This window comes from Molothrus ater, chromosome 1, assembly GCF_012460135.2.
Source record: "Molothrus ater isolate BHLD 08-10-18 breed brown headed cowbird chromosome 1, BPBGC_Mater_1.1, whole genome shotgun sequence".
NCBI lineage: Eukaryota > Metazoa > Chordata > Aves > Passeriformes > Icteridae > Molothrus > Molothrus ater.
In genome coordinates this window covers 138,759,628-138,777,722 of record NC_050478.2, presented here as the reverse complement: position 1 = coordinate 138,777,722, position 18,095 = coordinate 138,759,628, and the positions used below count along the sequence as shown (strand labels likewise).

Here is an 18,095-nt window from a genome sequence, read left to right as displayed (position 1 = left end):
ATTTGCTATCACCCTGTCTTGACAACCATAAGAACATATACCTAATACTGTCACAGTATATATTGGCAAGGAGAGACAAACACACATTTAGAAAAAAAATAAGAAAACTGTGATTAAGAAATTGAAGACCCCAAGAAACTACAATTGAATTCAAAGCTCTAGAGGGTATGAGGACATGACCCCAGAGAGATAAAAAGTGACAAGTTAATTAAACGAGAATATTCCCCTTCCATCTTTTACTGAACATCTGATAAAACTATTTCACTTGCCATCACCAAAGAAAGAAACAACTTCTATGGCACTAAAATGAAAACATGTGACCATGTTTATTACTTCTTAAATTCCTCAATAGCTTGGATTGCAGATTAGGCAAATCTATCCCTTCAAAGATGATAGCTATATGCTTGTATAAACAAGTAACACTCTTTACTGCATAACTGGCCTAGCTTAACCTCTTCCTTCAGAAGCACATTAATGATAATAAAAGCTTTGAGACAATTCCACGAGTTGTCCGAACAATTGTGTAACATCAGGGCCAGCATTTAGCAGTGCCTAAAATTAATATCCACTTGCAAAATAATTGTAACATGCAAACAATATTGATTACAATCTTAAGCACCAACAAATTCTACAATATTGCTTATTCATGTAAGACATAATTCACATCCCGTCTCTTTCACCAGTCAGTAAAATACATATCAGATACATTCTAGCTGCAATCTGAGGTGTTCTATATCTACCATTGGGGTTAATTACTCCTTCAGTATTCAAAAATCTCCATTAGGACTTGATACATTTTGAGTCATATTATCCATGTTAACAATTAATCTTGTGGCACAAGAAAAATATATCTGTCCCTTAACCCTAAATTTTTAAGAAACAAGATGCAAACCAGCAAGGCATGATAACAGACTTTTATATAAATAACAGATCTCCCAAAGGTCACCCAATGACATTTTAGTTCACAAAAGTTTTGAGCTGAATTTCACATTTATGGAAACTTGCACACAAAAGTTGCCCAGAGAAGTTGTGGATGCTGTATCCCTGGAAGTGCTGAAGGCCAGGTCGGACTGGCATGAAGCAACCTAGCTGAGTGAACAGTGTTCCTGCCCATCCCAGAGGGATTGCAACTACAACTCTAAGGTCTCTTCCAAGTAAACCGTTGTATGATTTTATGAGAATTACCTTTTAGTTAGGGGAAAATGTAAAAAAAAATCAGGAAAATTTATTGCCACATCAGATACTTAGAGAGGAAAAAATTACAAATAGGAAATATCCAAATTTCCCTAAAAAATAGAACTATCACAGAAATGTTTGGTCACTATATGTCAGCTTAGGCAACATTGTAATCAAACTGAAACATTAAAATCTATTCCCTTTTCACAAACTTTGGTACATAGCTCCAGTTCCAAAGATATACATTAAAAATATACACAGTCATTGGAAAACCTTAGTCATATTAGTTTTCAAAGAAGAACAGCATTTTAAAGACTTATGTGAAATTTCAGAAATTGTTATTGGACCAAAATGAAGTTCTTAAATATTCTTCACTGAATATTAAAGCAGTGTTTTTTGCACGTCAGTCTTATTAGCTCCACTTGAAATACGGTTTCTTAAAAGTGCATTTTTTTTTAATGAGGTTGAAAAATTTTGGCACAGATGTATGACCATGAAACATTTCCTTTCTATTCATTTTAAGTCAGAAAAGAAAAAAGAAAGTTTCTTAGAGTGTAACTTTTTTTAACAAAAGAATTTACCTTGACAAGCTGGGACTGGAACATCCCAGGAGTAATACCCATATGGAGACTTCCTGCACACAGCAGTACTTTTCCCAATGAGCCGAAAGCCGCGGTCGCAAGCCCAGCGGACCATGCTGTTGAGCTGTCCGCCTGTCTGACTGACAATGAAACCGTGCGGGGGCGACTCTGGGGTGCTGCAGTAGAGAGCTTGAAACATAAATATTAAAGGAATAAAATATGTGTTTGGAATTCGCGTAGCAATTCTTGAGAAATTCTGGTTGAACTCAGTGGACATCTGATCGGACACTGAGAAAGCATTGCTAAAAGTTGTATTTTATGTATTGTAATGCATACATTGACCAATTTCACAAAATATAAAGGTAATAAAAATAGAGCTTTACAAGCTATTTACAAGATTCAGGTTTCAGTAGACAACAAAAAAATGAAGTGATAGCTCACTTTTATAATTGGCTATAGCTTTGAGGTTTGGGGTTTTTTTTACCATCTTCTTATTAACTACTGAGCTTTAGTTTATGATGAAATTTATTGCAATTGTATACATTTCAGTAGTATACAAATTTTTGAAAGAGGGAAATAACTAGTACATCCTGAACAAAACTCTTTTTAAATAGTCCTATTTTCTGGTCCTAAATAAGTTCTTTCATTTAAGTTCTGTAATACACTGAACTGAAGTAAAACATTAAAAATAGATTTTAATTATATTTATGACAATCATGATAAATCCATGGCAAAAATACTGCTTTTAGTTGTTGATTTATTTAGAACACATTAAGTTTTACAGGAGTCTTATCTAGAGACTATGAAAAAAAATCATAACTCAATATGAGAGGAAAAAAAATATCTCTAAGAGTTACAGTTCTTATAATCTGAAATTATTTATGTACTTAACAACTCTGACATTAAATGCTGGTTACTTACTATGTTTCCTTTATCTCACTTGTTTATTGAGTACCAAGCAATTTAGGTTTGGCTGTCTTCTCATAGGAGTGGACCAGAAGTCTCTTATAACCTGGTAACCACTTTAAGATAAATTTTGTATGTGCAAAAGTTTAACTCGGTGTCTGATTAATTTGATTAATAGCTGCAAGCCATAAAGGCTGTTTTCCCTTTGTGTTGGAAAGAAAACTGTGCTGGAAGTTTGTTTCCAAGTGCTGTCTTTATGCTTTGAAGAAATGTTGATAACTTGATATTTATTTTCTCAGGTAAATAGAGAACTGCTGCTTTACTTGTTCTTTAAACTTTTCCGTGTCTCACAACTTACTTCAGGTAAATGTTTTCCTCATGTGAAAGCTTCCTCTGGCCAGAATGGAGTCATATGGCTGTTTGTTTACAAAAGATATTTATTAAACATACTAAAGCAAAGAGCAGAATCAGAACTACTGCTATATCTTTCAGACTACATACTATGAAAGTTTTTTCTTCCTTACAGTAAATTTCTCCTGACTTACACTTTTTGAAAGAACCAAAGATACCGAGACATACCAGGATTTTCTGTGTGAAACAGACCACTAGAAAATATTTCCTGTCTGCCTCTCAACAGTTCTCTCACTGCCTGAAAGGAAAGACTTTGAAGAATTTTCTCTTCTTTCTCTTTTAACAGATCCAAAATGGACTACAGGAAATGAAAATCAATGGCATAATTATTTTATGCCTAGTAAACAGTGAATTTTACCTAATGAACAACAAACATTTTAAGTCTGAGAAAACTGTACTCTCTTAAAGGGAAAGAGGGAACTGATGTATTTGCAGTATATATGATCATAATTATTTTTCTCCAATTGTGAAGTAGCTAAAAATTGAGGAAAACAAAACAAAACAAAAAAAATCAGCAGAAAGAATTTTATGCTTATTCTTTATTTCTTTATCCACCTTGTGAAATGAAACAGCTTTTATGTCAATAACTTCTCTAATATCTACAGATACTATCCCCAGTACTCTTCCTTGCATGTATTTCATATCTTTGGTCATCATAAAAAAATTTCAAATATCGATTTTGTGCAATTACTGTAAATTACAACAAATCTACTTTAGCTTGACTAATTAAAATATTTTCCAGTAAAGTAAATATTTTATAATAATTCTGTAAAAGCAATTTTACTAAAATTTAACTTTGTCAGGTACTATTTTCATGCACTATTCATAAATATGTTAATTTGAATTAATAACACATAAAACACTGGCTTTTTTACATACTAATTTATCTCTTTTAATGTTGATTGCTGCTTCTATTGAACCTTAAATAAAAGAGTTCGAACCTTCAGGGTCTTATATTTTTCCACTTTATAGCGGTTCACTCCTGCCTTGTTGCAATGCTTTCCCCTGTCCCACCAAAATTCTTAATGATGAATTTCATAAAGATCTTGTTAGAAAAACACCCTAGTATGATGAGGTACACAAGAACAAATAAATGGGAGGGAGAAGGGGAAGCTGCTTCTTCTATCTTTAGTACTGCCTTATGCCATTTTGAAGCCCTGTCTTTTATTAATTCTCTACAGAGCAAATGTGTGGGGTTTTTTTTTCCTCACAAGATGAGGGTCATTAGATTCAAATATATAGAACTGATTGGATTTCCTTTCAGTTTGGTTAATTAAGGATATCAAACATAGCTTATATTACCCTTTGCACATAAACAAGTGTTCCACATTGAAATTTTATGCACATTATAAAAAGTCACATTTGCATACCTATATATCTTATCCTGAAACCTTTTTTATTGGTGCCATGATCTGCTGACCACCGGAGAAATACTTCATGGCCATTGCTGGTTATATTTAGAGAAGATGAATAGTCCCCACTGAGAGATATGAGCAATGGGCTATGACTATTTGGTCCTTGGTACAAAGGAAGGAAAAAAGAAGAAGGACAAAAGGAGTTACAAAGTTTAAAATAACATACAATAAAACATATGCACACAATTAACATACACGCAAAACTTCCTTCAAGCAAATGGCAAATTAATTTGAACTAAAAAATTGAAATACGTTACAACTGGAAGTTATATATTTGCTCAAAACAAAAATTATTTCTAATTATACCATGCAGTACAATTTTAAAATAAAGTAATCCAACAGTTATTTTTATCATAACAAATCAAAATAATTGCCTAATTTTTTTTTATACTGAAAAATTATGATATGCATCAATGATAGCAATTAGACAGAAGCAATATAAAAAACCCCAATGATATAGACAAGGTATCATGCAAAGTTATGTATTCTATAGTTACCATCAAAAACTTCAAGTATATCAAATTCCTTTTCTGTCTGGAAGAATTCAAAGAACATGCTGATATTATAACCCTTTTCCACAGTAATGGTCCATGCACACATCTGGAGGTTTGGGTAGCTGTCAGGATATCCAGGGCTCAGTATTACGCCTGTTGAATCCAGACGCATTTCATTGGCTGGACAGAGCACTGTGAAACAGAAAAATTGGCAAAAAAATCGAAAGCCTGCTATTTCTATTTCATGTAATTGACGAGATTTTCCCGAGTTTTAAAGAACTGCATTACTCATTCTATTTCCTTAAATTGAGAAACATGGTGATTTAAAATATGATGAAATAATTTAATTTTGAATTTATCTGGATTCACTAGGTCTACAAGAATACACATCTCATTAAATAGAAATAGTTGATATTACCATGTTATTGGAAGTTTTTTTCAAAAAATATATTTGCTTCATGATATATGAACAAATTCCTTCATTATATTCAGAACCTAACACTGCTAAACAGAAGCTTTGAAATCTTTTTATACTGACAATTAACTCCTACATGAAACTGAGTTAGTCTTGAGTTACACAAGAAAAATAATAGGATCTTAGTTTTCTCAAGACCATTGGAAATAACATTGTCTCATTAATTGCAAAAATCAGGTTTTATGTTGAAAAAGTTATTGAATTATAAAGAGAGAAAAGAACACAGGAAAGCAGAGAAAGGGAGAGAAAAAGAGTATCTTCATAAAGAAACTTTGCAAGAATCATAGAATATTTGGGTTGGAAGTAACCTTTGATGATCATCTAGGCCAACCCTCTTCAAATGCATCCATACTGAACTTGAAAAACTGTATCAGCCCATATATTTAAAAAATACTTGTATCTTGGTTGCAAATTAGCATCTAGATGCTAAACTTCAAGAGAGTTGTTTCTCATGACCTGTTTGTTTCAATTACTCAAGAAGAGATTGAATACAGCAGCTCCAACCCACTTAACAAAACTTATATGGCTGGAATCTGGCTGTCAAACTACAGTGCTGTGCCACTTGTGACACATATCTCAAGAAAATGAACAAAGTAATCCTCTCAGCTTTATACATACAAATAGACATATATTTATATAAAAATGTGTGGCAGGGAGAACATAACAGTAATCTGGCTACACTCATTTATTTGCAGCTGGTTTTACCTTACAAACTGTCCTTAATTTCAGGATATTCTTAAATTCAGGATAATTTTCAGCTAAACATCCCTCAGGAATTTTATAGAGAATTTAAAGACTTGTTTCTGTTAAACAGATTCTCTTGGAAATCAGGGAGCTAAGTTTCATGTGAATCAGAGAACATATTATCCGAGATATAGTTAAGAGATACCACTACAGAATTTTCTCAGGATCCCCTTAATATGATGCAAAATACAGTTGGAATCTTCTTACTCTGAAATTTTCATTTTATCCTGAAAGTAGAAGCTAATTTAAAAGAAAATTAAGGGCAAAGTTACATGCTCTGTTTGGACAATACTCTATTTTAACTAAATAAGTTGATAAAAATTGGCTAAACTTGTAGAATTTAGTGACTATTTTCACATCTAAAGGAAATCTGCAAGAATTTTAAGAAATGCTCGTCCAACTGACACGCAAAAGAGAAAAAATGGAGAAAAAAAAATTGACATAGTTTTAAATAGCACTAAATGTGATGTAAACTAACCTGTAATAATTACAATTACCACATAAATATTAAATATAGTTTGCATCAATATTTTTTTTAGGAATTCGTCATTTGTCTAGTATATCTTTACTGCAATATATTAGATTCAAGACTAATGTTAGTCTTATGTTACTTTTGCTCAGCAGCATTCTTCAGATTTACTTATGGATTAATTTTGAATGTAGGTATTGATCTATTTCAAGTCAAAAATTAAAGAAAAATTCAATCAAATACCAATATACTGGCTAAAGCATATAAGATATGCACAAGGTTAAAGCACCAGGAATTAACAGTATTAAGTTAAAAAAAAACCCATATGCTCTACCCAGTGAGAAGAATTACTACACCAATACTAATATGAACCAACAGAAGAACTGAGACTTTTCCTTGAAAGTGACTCTTGCGTGGCGTGTTATACTCTGCACAGTGAAGTTGCGGCAGCTTATCCATAGACCAATGCGATGTAGTAAAATCATGAAAGACAGAAATTTTTTGGCATGTATTTTTGCTGCCTTTAGGTTCCACAAAGCTCTCTATTCATCTTTTATTACAGAAGTGGAACTTATTTACTGTGATCTTCAAACTTAGACATCAGACAAATAAAAATAAAAGAAAATATGCTGCTTTCTTTTCTAGGTTGCCAGTAGGACTGGTCATTTTTAGCACAATTTGACAAATTCTTTTGCAATTTTCTTTTTAATTTTCCAAATCTAATTCTGAAGACCATGTTAATTTCATTCTGCTTTAAACAGAATTTTTAAGAGTATAGATTTAAAGTTTAGCATTGGAACCAGTGTTTAGCATTCATATCTGACAGATAAAAGATTAGCTATGGTAAATGAAGTCATCATTCCTAAGTTTTTGTCTTGGGTCTTGCATTGAATACAAATATGCCTTCAGCAACACACACTGAGAGAATGCTTCAGGATCAACACATATGTCCTTATTTGCCCTATCTAATATTGCATCGTTTTAACATTTAAAGCAATGCCTGGAGGTTACTATGGTTTTTCACCTATTAAATGCTATACATCTGCCAAGTTAGGATTTAAATTTAAATGGGGGTGTTGGAATCTATTTATAGACACATTTGTATCTAACTAAATGTCTAGATTTTCAGAAATTATCAGTGTGAAAGTTCTTATGAAGCTCACATTTCAATTTCACTTTGCATTTTTAAGAACTACACTCAGGGCTGTGAATGACTGACTTCTGCATAATTTTGTTCATAAAATCAGGGGGAAAGAGCTTATTCAGTTATAAGAGTAACTTCCATCTTCCTAGAAATGGAGGAAAAGAGTATATTTATACAAGATTTTTTTTTAATTCTCAACTGAAAGCTTAGGTGAAAAATATAGTGATAATAAAGTCCTAAAAATTAATATACTGATATTTAATTCCTTAACATCTACATTGTGCACCATTTCATAATTTTAGAAAATGCTTAGAAACAGTAAAATAACAAAGTTTTACTTGTAAATTTACTAGATTTATTCATAATTAATTTAATATTACCCAATGAATCTTTCAGCATGAGTGTTTTATGGATATGTTAATGAATTAAAATTACTGTAGAAGGACACACTGAAACATCAGATTGGTAGAAAAAAACAGATGGCAGTATTTTTCATATAATACAAATATAAATCAAACACACTTATTGTGACTGATTTGAAAAAGTATTTTAATCCTGATATAGATGTTAGAATATTAAGCTCAGGAAGAGATGGATCACAAAAGTATATCACAGAAACTAGCAGAATTCAAAATGGCTTTTTTTTATTTAACTTATACTTTTATGAGGCTGTGGTGTTTTGGTTTGGTATTTTTTTCTTGAAAACGCTTCATCATACATGTTTATAACTCTAGGTCCTTATTTATCTTTACAGATATAAATGGAAGAATAAGTAGCATAACATAAACTCATGACCATAGCTGGAACTGCAAAGAGATTCTATTTTTTAAATGAAGCATGTGCAAGGCCGATCTTCATTTGTTTCCTAATCAGTTTGGGATGAAAGAAAGATTTCTTTTTTTTTTTTTTAATTATGGAAAATCTATATTCTACCATAATACATCACATTTCACCTTAATAAATACTAGTTTAAAGTATGTATGATGTTAGTGCCTGGTAGGACTGTAATCATTTTGATGTTAACAATGAGATGGCATTAACTCCGTGTTTTCACTTCTCAATAAGAGAAAAAGTGAACAAATGCATGCACACACACATATGCAGAAAACCTGTTTTTTGGAATACACTGAATAAAAAATGCAAGTAGTTAAAACTGCGCTGAAAAATAATTTTGTGAGCTTGTTCACCCAAATCCATGCTATGTTAATTTAGCGTCTTTTAGAATTCCCATATAAATTTTCATACTATTATGTTGTAGAGAAATGAGTCTCATTATTTACCAGACTTCCTAAAAAAAATAAAAAGGAGTTGCACAATTATTTTCACAAAGTAGAGTAGCAGCCCTTTTAACTTGTGAAGTTCATTAAAAGATTACTAATTATTTTGCATTAATATCTGACATACATGAAACAAACCAAAGAGAGATATATTGGGATAAATCATCAAAAGTCTGAAATAGTTTCAGTATGCTGTCTTATATAAAGAGATGCAGAAGTTATTTAAGGAATCACCACTGAACTGGTATGGCAGCAGGAAAATAAAAAGGAAAAAACCTTGACAAGTAGGTGGTGGTCCATCCATCTGAAGCCTTTCCCCTAGCCGGCATGTCAGAATCTCATTACCAACCAGCGTAAAGCCTGGCTGACACTGGTACCTTATTATGTCTCCTGTTCAGAAAAACAACACAGGGCAAAACACACAAACAAAATAAGCATTAAACAGCAATTAACTGGGACTTTTAGCTTTGAAAACATTATTGATTAATGAAGTTTCTTACCACCATATTATACAATGGGCTAAATGACCTCTGGCATAAACAACTTTGATTAGTCTAAGAAATGTGGTAAATGAGCTTTGTGTTGCACACTGTGTTGCATCTATCATTCCTTTCCACCACATTATTTATTAGATAGTTTGCTAAGTTGTCTGGGTTTGACTGATGCTATGTGAACCAAATGTCCATAGAGCTTTAAGCAATATAATTTATAGGATAAACATTATGGAACTAAATAAAGGTCTAAGATCAAGTCAGTAAATCATACAATCCTGAGGGAAAAAAATTAAATAGCAAATGGTTTTGTTTATGTCATCTAAGTCAGGCACTCTGAGAATAAGAAATTTTCATTTTTTAATTAAGAAACCAAAAATTCATGTAGTTTTATGCACCAATAAAAGTAAAAACCTGCATATTCCAGAAGTTCTCTTTGACCCATATTACAGAGAGAAAAGGAAAAAAAAAAGTAATTTCTCTTTGTGACCTATATAAGTAATCATATATTGGTGCATATACTAGAAAAAATTATTTTCTTTACCGTAACATGAGCAAAACTATCTCACCAGACATCTGAAATCAGATCATAAATCATATTTCTTTGAACTATAAGTGGCTAAGTAATATTATTGACATGTCTCAGAAAGTCAGAATATCATCCCCTTCTCTGATCCTCATAACTTTTACAAATTTGATTTTACTTTTTAGGTCACAGAACCTTAATTCTGGCATTGAATGTACGATTGTCTACATGGTTTTTTATGGGTTGTTTGTTTGTTTCAGCGAAATATGTTTTATATTAAATACTATGAAGAATGTATTTTAAAATTAAGTCAATTACAAAGAGTTATTGTATTACTTATATGTTATCTCTGAAACATGGATGGGATTCAGGATGCGTAAGAAAGAGGAATGATTTCTTAAAAAAATGTATTTTCAAATAAAAATCTAAAACATTACAAGTATGATTTCCATTCTGAAAAGCACCCTGTGCACAGCAAGTTTATTTCATAAACAAATGTTGTGTTTTTATTTTAATATTACCTATTTCAAATTCGTCATCCTCAGCTAGAATTTCAGCATTTGGTACATTTGCTGGAGGTTGGCAGACACGGAGCTGATAGGCTATAAACAGGAACAAAGCACAATTGACATTCTCAAGTAGAGTTATCATAGCCATGCAATAACAGATTTAATATCCTCATTAGCAGGATAAACATAAAAACTCAATTTATATTGAAACTTTCAAAAGAATCAAAATAAAGGAAATGAAAATATTGGAAGTTGTGTCTGTATTCTCAACTAGTTATTTAGTTTTAGTGGTGAAATCCTCTCCATAAAAAACATAAGAAGTTTATAAGTGGTTGCCAGTTTTCTCATTTGAGCAATTCTAGTCAAAAAGCAAATATTTTTGTACTTTTCAATCATTGTTTTGCTTGTTGGTTTTTTGGTTTTTTTTTCATGATACAATTTTACTTTTGAAACCTTGCAATAAATATTGGAATTTTGGAATTCTAAAGATTCTACATGGAGGCAGCATAACTAATGGACAGAAGAATTTTTAATGTGAAATTTCCTAATGAATAAACAGTTGTGGAGTACACATAACCTGCAGATAGTGTCAGAGAATAATCCTGCTTTCAAAATTCTCATTTGAAGTTTCACACGAAATAATGTTCTCAGATTTAGCACATTATGCAACAACCAGGCAAGACAACCACGTCAAATAAATAAAAAATAAGTAGGAAGTGTATGCAGAAGTGGTGCAGACTGATTTTTTCCCCCAGAGATCCAATGAAAATGGGCCCATATTTGGAGACAGACAAAATACAATCTGACTTTAATATAATTAGGACAGAAATCTGGTAAAAGAAATCACTTTGACATATTTTTACCTACAGTGGACTCTTTCTTGTGTTAAAGTCTATGTTCAGGATGAAGTATGCTTGGTTTTCATTAATATTGCATTTTCATACAGCATTTGTTTATAGCATTTCTCTTCAGCACAAAATACCATCTATTTATAGCAAGTGACAGTTCAGCTTCAGTAATACACATTCTTGGTTGCTTTGTGTGATTAGATCCTTTAATTGGTCAAACTTTTGAAAATCATAAAATTTATACCATAAGTAAGACCTTTTGTTACTAATGAGTCACGCTCATTTGATATCTTCTTATTACACCTTTTCCTCACTCGGGTAATGAAGATCTACTTAAATCAGTGAGTCAGAAAGCCAAACCAATAAAACACACTAATTAAACATGAAACAGCTTTGCTGTTTGCATCTTAAGAAAATTAATAATAAAAATCATGAACATAATTAAAAATTGATTCAATAAAGAAGTCCTACAAATTACCTCAAATGTCTCTCATTATAGGGTAACAGGAGTATCATTAATTAATGATAATCCCAAATCATTTATTTTAAATCCCAAAATCATTTATTTTAAATAAATTTGATTCCTTGCATTTATTGGACTCCTTGACTGCCTTTCCTTCATTACTATAAATTTTGTTCAGCTGATATGAAGGATCACAGACTCCAAGATACAGAGAGATTTATTTGTCTTGACAACATTAGTACAGAAATAGTTTTAAGTTTCTTTATAAGTAATCTTTGTGCTGCTCGGTTTGCATCTTTATTGCACATTAGAGCCCACACCTGTGGTTTCTTTTCACAACAAAAGAAACAAGCAAAAGGAGATCTTTAGAGACAATTAATACTAGCAAATTACTGGACCAGAAGAAATAGCCTTAAGTTACTCCACATGAGACTGGATATTGGTAAAAATGTGTTAACCAAAAGGGCTGCCAAGCACTGGAACAGGCTGCCCAGGGAAAAGGAGGAGTCACCATCATTGGAGGTATTTTCAAGACATGTAATGTGCTATTTATCAACATGGTTTAGTGGCAAAATTGGCAGCATTGGGTTTATAGTTGGACTTGACGATTTAAAAGGTCTTTTCCAATCTGAATAATTCTGTGATTCCATGAGCATTTTAGCATATGTTTGGTCATATATTGATATGTTAGTAGTTAGTCCAATACATATGGACTCATTAATGAATACAAAATGTCATTTTGTCCTTTGCAGTTTGATACATGCAATATGGATGCCAAGATTTGGAATGGAAATTCTGATCCCTCTCTGCCTAGCCCTGCTGGAGTCTCTATTCCATAATCAATTGCTGTTGGTTTTTTTTTCATTGTAGGCTTTATGTATTTTTCTGTTTTGTTTTGCTTAGCTTAAAATTCCTTTAAGCCCGTCAATTCTGTCTATCTGTACTCACCACTGTCTTTAATAAGTCAAAAAGAAAATCTTCTAGTCACAAAATTTGACCAGCATCCAGAAAACAGGATGTAGTGTGTGTTCAAATTTCCTAGGATGTCCAATCCAATGGGCCTTCACAAAGCACCTCAACCCACCCTTACTTCTTAATCTGTTTCCTTGTAATTATAGCAATGTAAAAGACACTTGGCCACAGAGGGTCTGGATGACTACAAAAAGAAGTAGAATTCAGTGAATTAATTCATACACATTTTCATTCAGTCAGTATTTAATTCAAGGGCAGATTAATGTTAACTACACTATGTTGCTCACTATCATTGAACTATAAACAATAGTAGTAAACAATATATCATAGGTATAGTTCACTATCGTTGGTATCTCTACAAAAACAACATCTCAAAATATCCAAATTTCAAAAAGAAATTTAATGTCCTCCAAAAACATTTAGGTTGCAAAGGAATTTTAGAAGCATTGTAAAAAGTAAAAGAATGTGCACCTTGAACTTTGATGCTGCCTTCTTTGTTCATGTCTCATCATAGTGCAGTCTTTTTATTTTGTTTGACTAATAGTAAATTTAATATCTGGTCAAGAAAATAAATGATTTTTCATCATTCATGTTAGTCTTTCATGTGTTTGCTTTACCCTAGTAGTGGTCAATCATATTAATAATAGCAACTCTTAGAAAAAACAACTGATTTTTTTATGCCTTGTCTTCCTCCAGTGACCAGTAAAAACAGTGCAAAAGTTTAATTTATCACACTTACCATGATAACTAAGTACAAAGAAGCCACTGGTAGTAAAGTCACTGTGAAACTTTATCAGAATCTGATTGGAAGTGCTATAGACTGATTCTAGTGCAGTGTTGCCACTAAATTGTCCAATTTGAGGGGAAGTTTGGTCTGGTCCATCCCTAAGAAAAACAAACAGAATAATTTTTTTTTCTTTCTCTGGTCCAAAAATTTAATATGATTTCTCCAAATTTTAAGTGAATGTAGTAAAATTTCCCTAGATTACACTAAAAGGCATGAGACAACTAAAATAAGATAAACCAGACAACAAGGGCTGAAGACCTTCTCAAATCCTGTATGTGGACTGAACACTAATTCAACCACCTTTTGAAAGTCAAATTCTTATTTTCTAATAAAAATTTCAGCCAATTCAAAATTACTGAATTTGTGATTGTAGTTCATCTACTTGCCATAACCTCTGATCACATTTTTGTATCTCTAAGTTCAAATGTGACTATCAGAAAATAAATGAAATTAATAACTGTTCATGTCCATCAGTCTTTTGAATCTGATAATTTATAGGAAAATTAAGAGATAACTAGTGTTGTTATAATTAATTAAAAGAATAAATTAAAAATACAAGAATTAATATAATCTTTGGCAAAAATAGACCCAAAATGCTTACAGACTGCTGAATACAAGATTCCCCTTGAAAACTGCAAGTTGACATCAATAAATCCACATTTTATTTCCAATGCTTATTCTAAGTTACTTTTAGATATGCTATATTGTCAGCATATTTTAACCTAGCTTTCACCCCCTAATTAATAGTTTTAATGTTATTATTTATAGTTTATAGTATATATGAATAGATAAGAATTGATTTAAAGTTTATTTTTGTGAAGGATTCAGAGTTTTCTCAATCAATGTGTTGCTCTGTTATGAATTTTATATAAATGGTCATGTCTTTTTGATTCAGGTAGTGTCATGGTTTACCACTACAGGTATATATTAATATAATTTTTGGTAGCTTAAACCAAAATTGAGTATGATATGCAGCTGAATAATTTCTTGAATCCTTCTTCATATGAATGCACTGATATTATTTTGTACTATTTATTATAGTTTCGACAATACATGTACTGCTCAAAAGATCATTGCTACCTTATGGAGAAATGAAACACTCATTTCAACAGAAAAATTAAATCAATGATAATACTAAACAACAGTGGAACTGTACAGAGGACAGCATCATGATACAAGAGTATTAAATGTTCATCCTTATTTCCTTCCAGATTAGAATTGTCAAATAGCAAGCAAGAGATGATTAAATTTAAAGCTTTTTTTTTTCATTAGTTATTAGCATAATATATTAAAAAAAAAAACAAATAAAAATACAGATATGTTTTATTTTGAAAATTTTGTAGTAATATGTTTCTCCAAATTATGGCACATTGACCCTTTCCCTTCTGTTTTAGCAGGAAGTTGTATGATTTGAAGCATTTGAATTGTGAATAAAAGGGGCTTTTTTTTTGCATTGGAAAGTGCTATAAAAATTTTAATAAAAAGTATCCCAGAAATGGTATAGGCTACATAATTAAATAGCCATCATGTATACAATTTTTACACATGTGTACAAATGAGGACTAAAGCCATTAAATGTCTTCAAATACGTGGTGGAGGCACTAATGCGATAGGCTGCTGCTGAGGGTCATCATGCAGAGCCATGACAGACATGGAATCAAGTACACAGAGGATAGGATTTGTTTACAGTTATTGTAAGCTCAATTTGCTTTGTCACAGCCAAATCAAAAAGAGCTTCTCATTTTATGTACTCTTAAGAATAAAAGAAGCCAACTTGGAAGAAATTAATGAAGTGTTGCCCTGCTTTAGTTTCTAGTAGCCTTTCCTAAAACACTAATACATACATCTGAAACTCCTTATCACTCCTTTCTTAAGTAGTATTTCTCTTGATTGTTGATGAGCTATTAGAGCATACCTCTGTATGCTTTTCTTTGTTGGCAAACTGAGAAACACTATTATTGTTTTTGATTTCTTGTCCAGTGCTATCTAGAGAGAATGGTCCATTGGAAAACATGGATTGGTGCAACTCAGTCATTTCTCCTAGAGAGAACACCAGTTTCAAGGGGAAAATAAAAAATATATTCTTTTAAATTACTATTTGGTTATATAGTGTCACATGAAGATTAAAAAGCAAAGTGTTTTCTTACCACACAGTTATGAAATCATATATTGGCTCTGTTTGGAGAACTGTGAAATTGATGTAGATTCCATTCCCAGGTGGTACTCTTACAAGCCAGAAGCAGTCTTGAAAGTTTGGATACTCATCAGGGTATCCTGGAGAGTATATGGTGCCATTCATTGCAGTTATGTTTCCTCCACACAGAGCTATAAAAAAGACACTTTTTAAAAATAGCCAGTGAATGCTTTTTGCATTTTACTTAGATTATATCAAAGCTCTAGTTTTGACCACATTTGGTACACTTAACTTCATTGCATATGACCATTCCTGTGCAAAGAAAACAGATTTTATTCAGCTTTGTGCAGATTCAGAAGTCTATTTTGACAGTATTTGTCAAATATAAAAGTTAAAAAAAAAAGTAATTCTGATGCAACAAATAATATCAGAAATGTAATTTAATAAATGTATATACATATAGGTGGAAATTCCCTACACAACTGAAAATTACGTTGTTAGGGCTTTGTGCAAATTTCAGCTACAAATCAGCAACAAATAACACTAATTAATTTTGGTTGGCTATCTTCTTGTGACCATAATTTCATGTCTGGTCACAAGAAGATAGCCAACCAAAATTAACACAGGAAAGAAGGCACATACAAGGTTGAGGAGTGGGTGAACATTAGAGGGGAACTTCAAAATCCAAACATTGTGTCCAACAGTATGAGTAGTTGTTGCAGTGTGTCGCCATTATCATCTTAGGTAAGTCGTCAAGTAGTAATTTTGCATTTATGGCTATAAATTCTGGTAGATAAAGTAAGAGTCCTCTCTGTAATACATGTGAAAGAGTGCTAATTTTAGACATCATACAGTGCAAGAGGGACCATACAGATTCTGGACTTTCATAACTTTCTATTTCTGGAAAACTATTAGTCCAAACTAGATTATTTTCTCCGTACAGATTTCAGATGTATGTGGAATATGACACCCTCTGGTTATTACAGAAGAGAAATGTTATACAAGCCTAGCTCTGGAAAAGTAAGCAAAGCTTAAAATTGTATAATTTGCTTTATTTCGCACACATTTATTTTGCTCACTCCACCCCACAAGGTGCATGGTATGGCAACACAGATTTTCTAAAATATGCTTACAAATCTTCAACCAGAGCAGTTTTGACATATACATTTGACATATAGGAATTATGCATCATTTGTATTTAGCAAAACCATATGCTATGGTTTATGTTTATAAACTTTGCTGCTGAACTGTAGGGTAAGAAGTGATGCACAGTGACAATTCAACCATTCAGACTCAATGCTTGGGCACTGCTTTTCTTCAGCTTCAACCTTAAAGGCTCAAGGGGGTTTGAGCAGTACAGATGGAAATGGTTTTTCAGCCAGCTCTTAGGGGAGTGAAAACATGGTCTGACGATTGTCAGGGAACAAGACTTCTCGGAAAAGGAGAGGAAACAGAATCCAAACAGGTTAAATCAAGGAAGATGAGTTTAGAAGGGTCAGAGAGTGTTAGATGATGCTAAGCACAGGTTAAAGGGATATTAGGTGCATGGGGATGCAAGAAGAGAATAAAACTGTTTAAACAGAAGCAAGTTTAGTCCTATTTAATTCAGATTGTCTGCTTCAAGAAATCTGAGGAATTAAAAAAGCCTTGTCCTACAGTAAAGACATGAAAGCAAATACAAATTCAAGACATGCCATGCATTTCTGGTACTAGGTGTACACAAAAATGCCAACTTCATTTTAATGCTTTTGAACACAAAGCCTTTATCTTAAATCAAACCAAGTGAAACTAGAAGATAACTCATTATTCTTTTCCTGCAACAAGAAAACAAAACAAAACAAAACAAAAACCCAAAAATCAACTCAAAAATATCTGTAGCATATAAAAATGTCACAAACCCTTTACTAAAAATACCACAGTAAATATCAGCACAAACCCCCATGTAATTTAAGAAATTTGTCTAGGGGTTAAATAGTGTTGACAGTCTGTAATTATGCAGAAAACATGCATCTTAGATCTCTTTTATCAAGTTGGTGGATTTTTTAATCTTCGTTTTTCATATCAAATTAAGTAGAAACAAAGAACATTCAGCTACTGTTCAGGAACTTCATCAAAATTGATACTCAGAGAAACAACATGCTTTGGACATCTTAAAATTTTATAATTAAATTATTGGTTCCAATAAGGTATTTCAAAGAAACAGAATCTCTGCATTCAATAAATTGTTTTGATTGTGAGGCACAGAAAATACAACAAGAACTAACTAACAGGAA

General features: G+C 32.1%; 1 protein-coding gene across 1 annotated transcript in view; it reads right to left on the bottom strand.

The window, feature by feature from the left end:
• CSMD3 (CUB and Sushi multiple domains 3) overlaps positions 1–18,095 on the bottom strand; it is a 595,264-nt gene that overhangs the window by 72,344 nt on the left and 504,825 nt on the right. The window contains exons 44-50 of the mRNA XM_036400790.2: positions 15,836–16,013; positions 13,641–13,786; positions 10,631–10,711; positions 9,369–9,482; positions 4,987–5,175; positions 4,445–4,591; positions 1,758–1,946 (exon numbers count right to left, since the gene is read on the bottom strand). Coding sequence (XP_036256683.1) covers positions 1,758–1,946; positions 4,445–4,591; positions 4,987–5,175; positions 9,369–9,482; positions 10,631–10,711; positions 13,641–13,786; positions 15,836–16,013 — 1,044 coding nt within the window. The remainder of the gene's footprint in view (positions 1–1,757; positions 1,947–4,444; positions 4,592–4,986; positions 5,176–9,368; positions 9,483–10,630; positions 10,712–13,640; positions 13,787–15,835; positions 16,014–18,095) is intronic.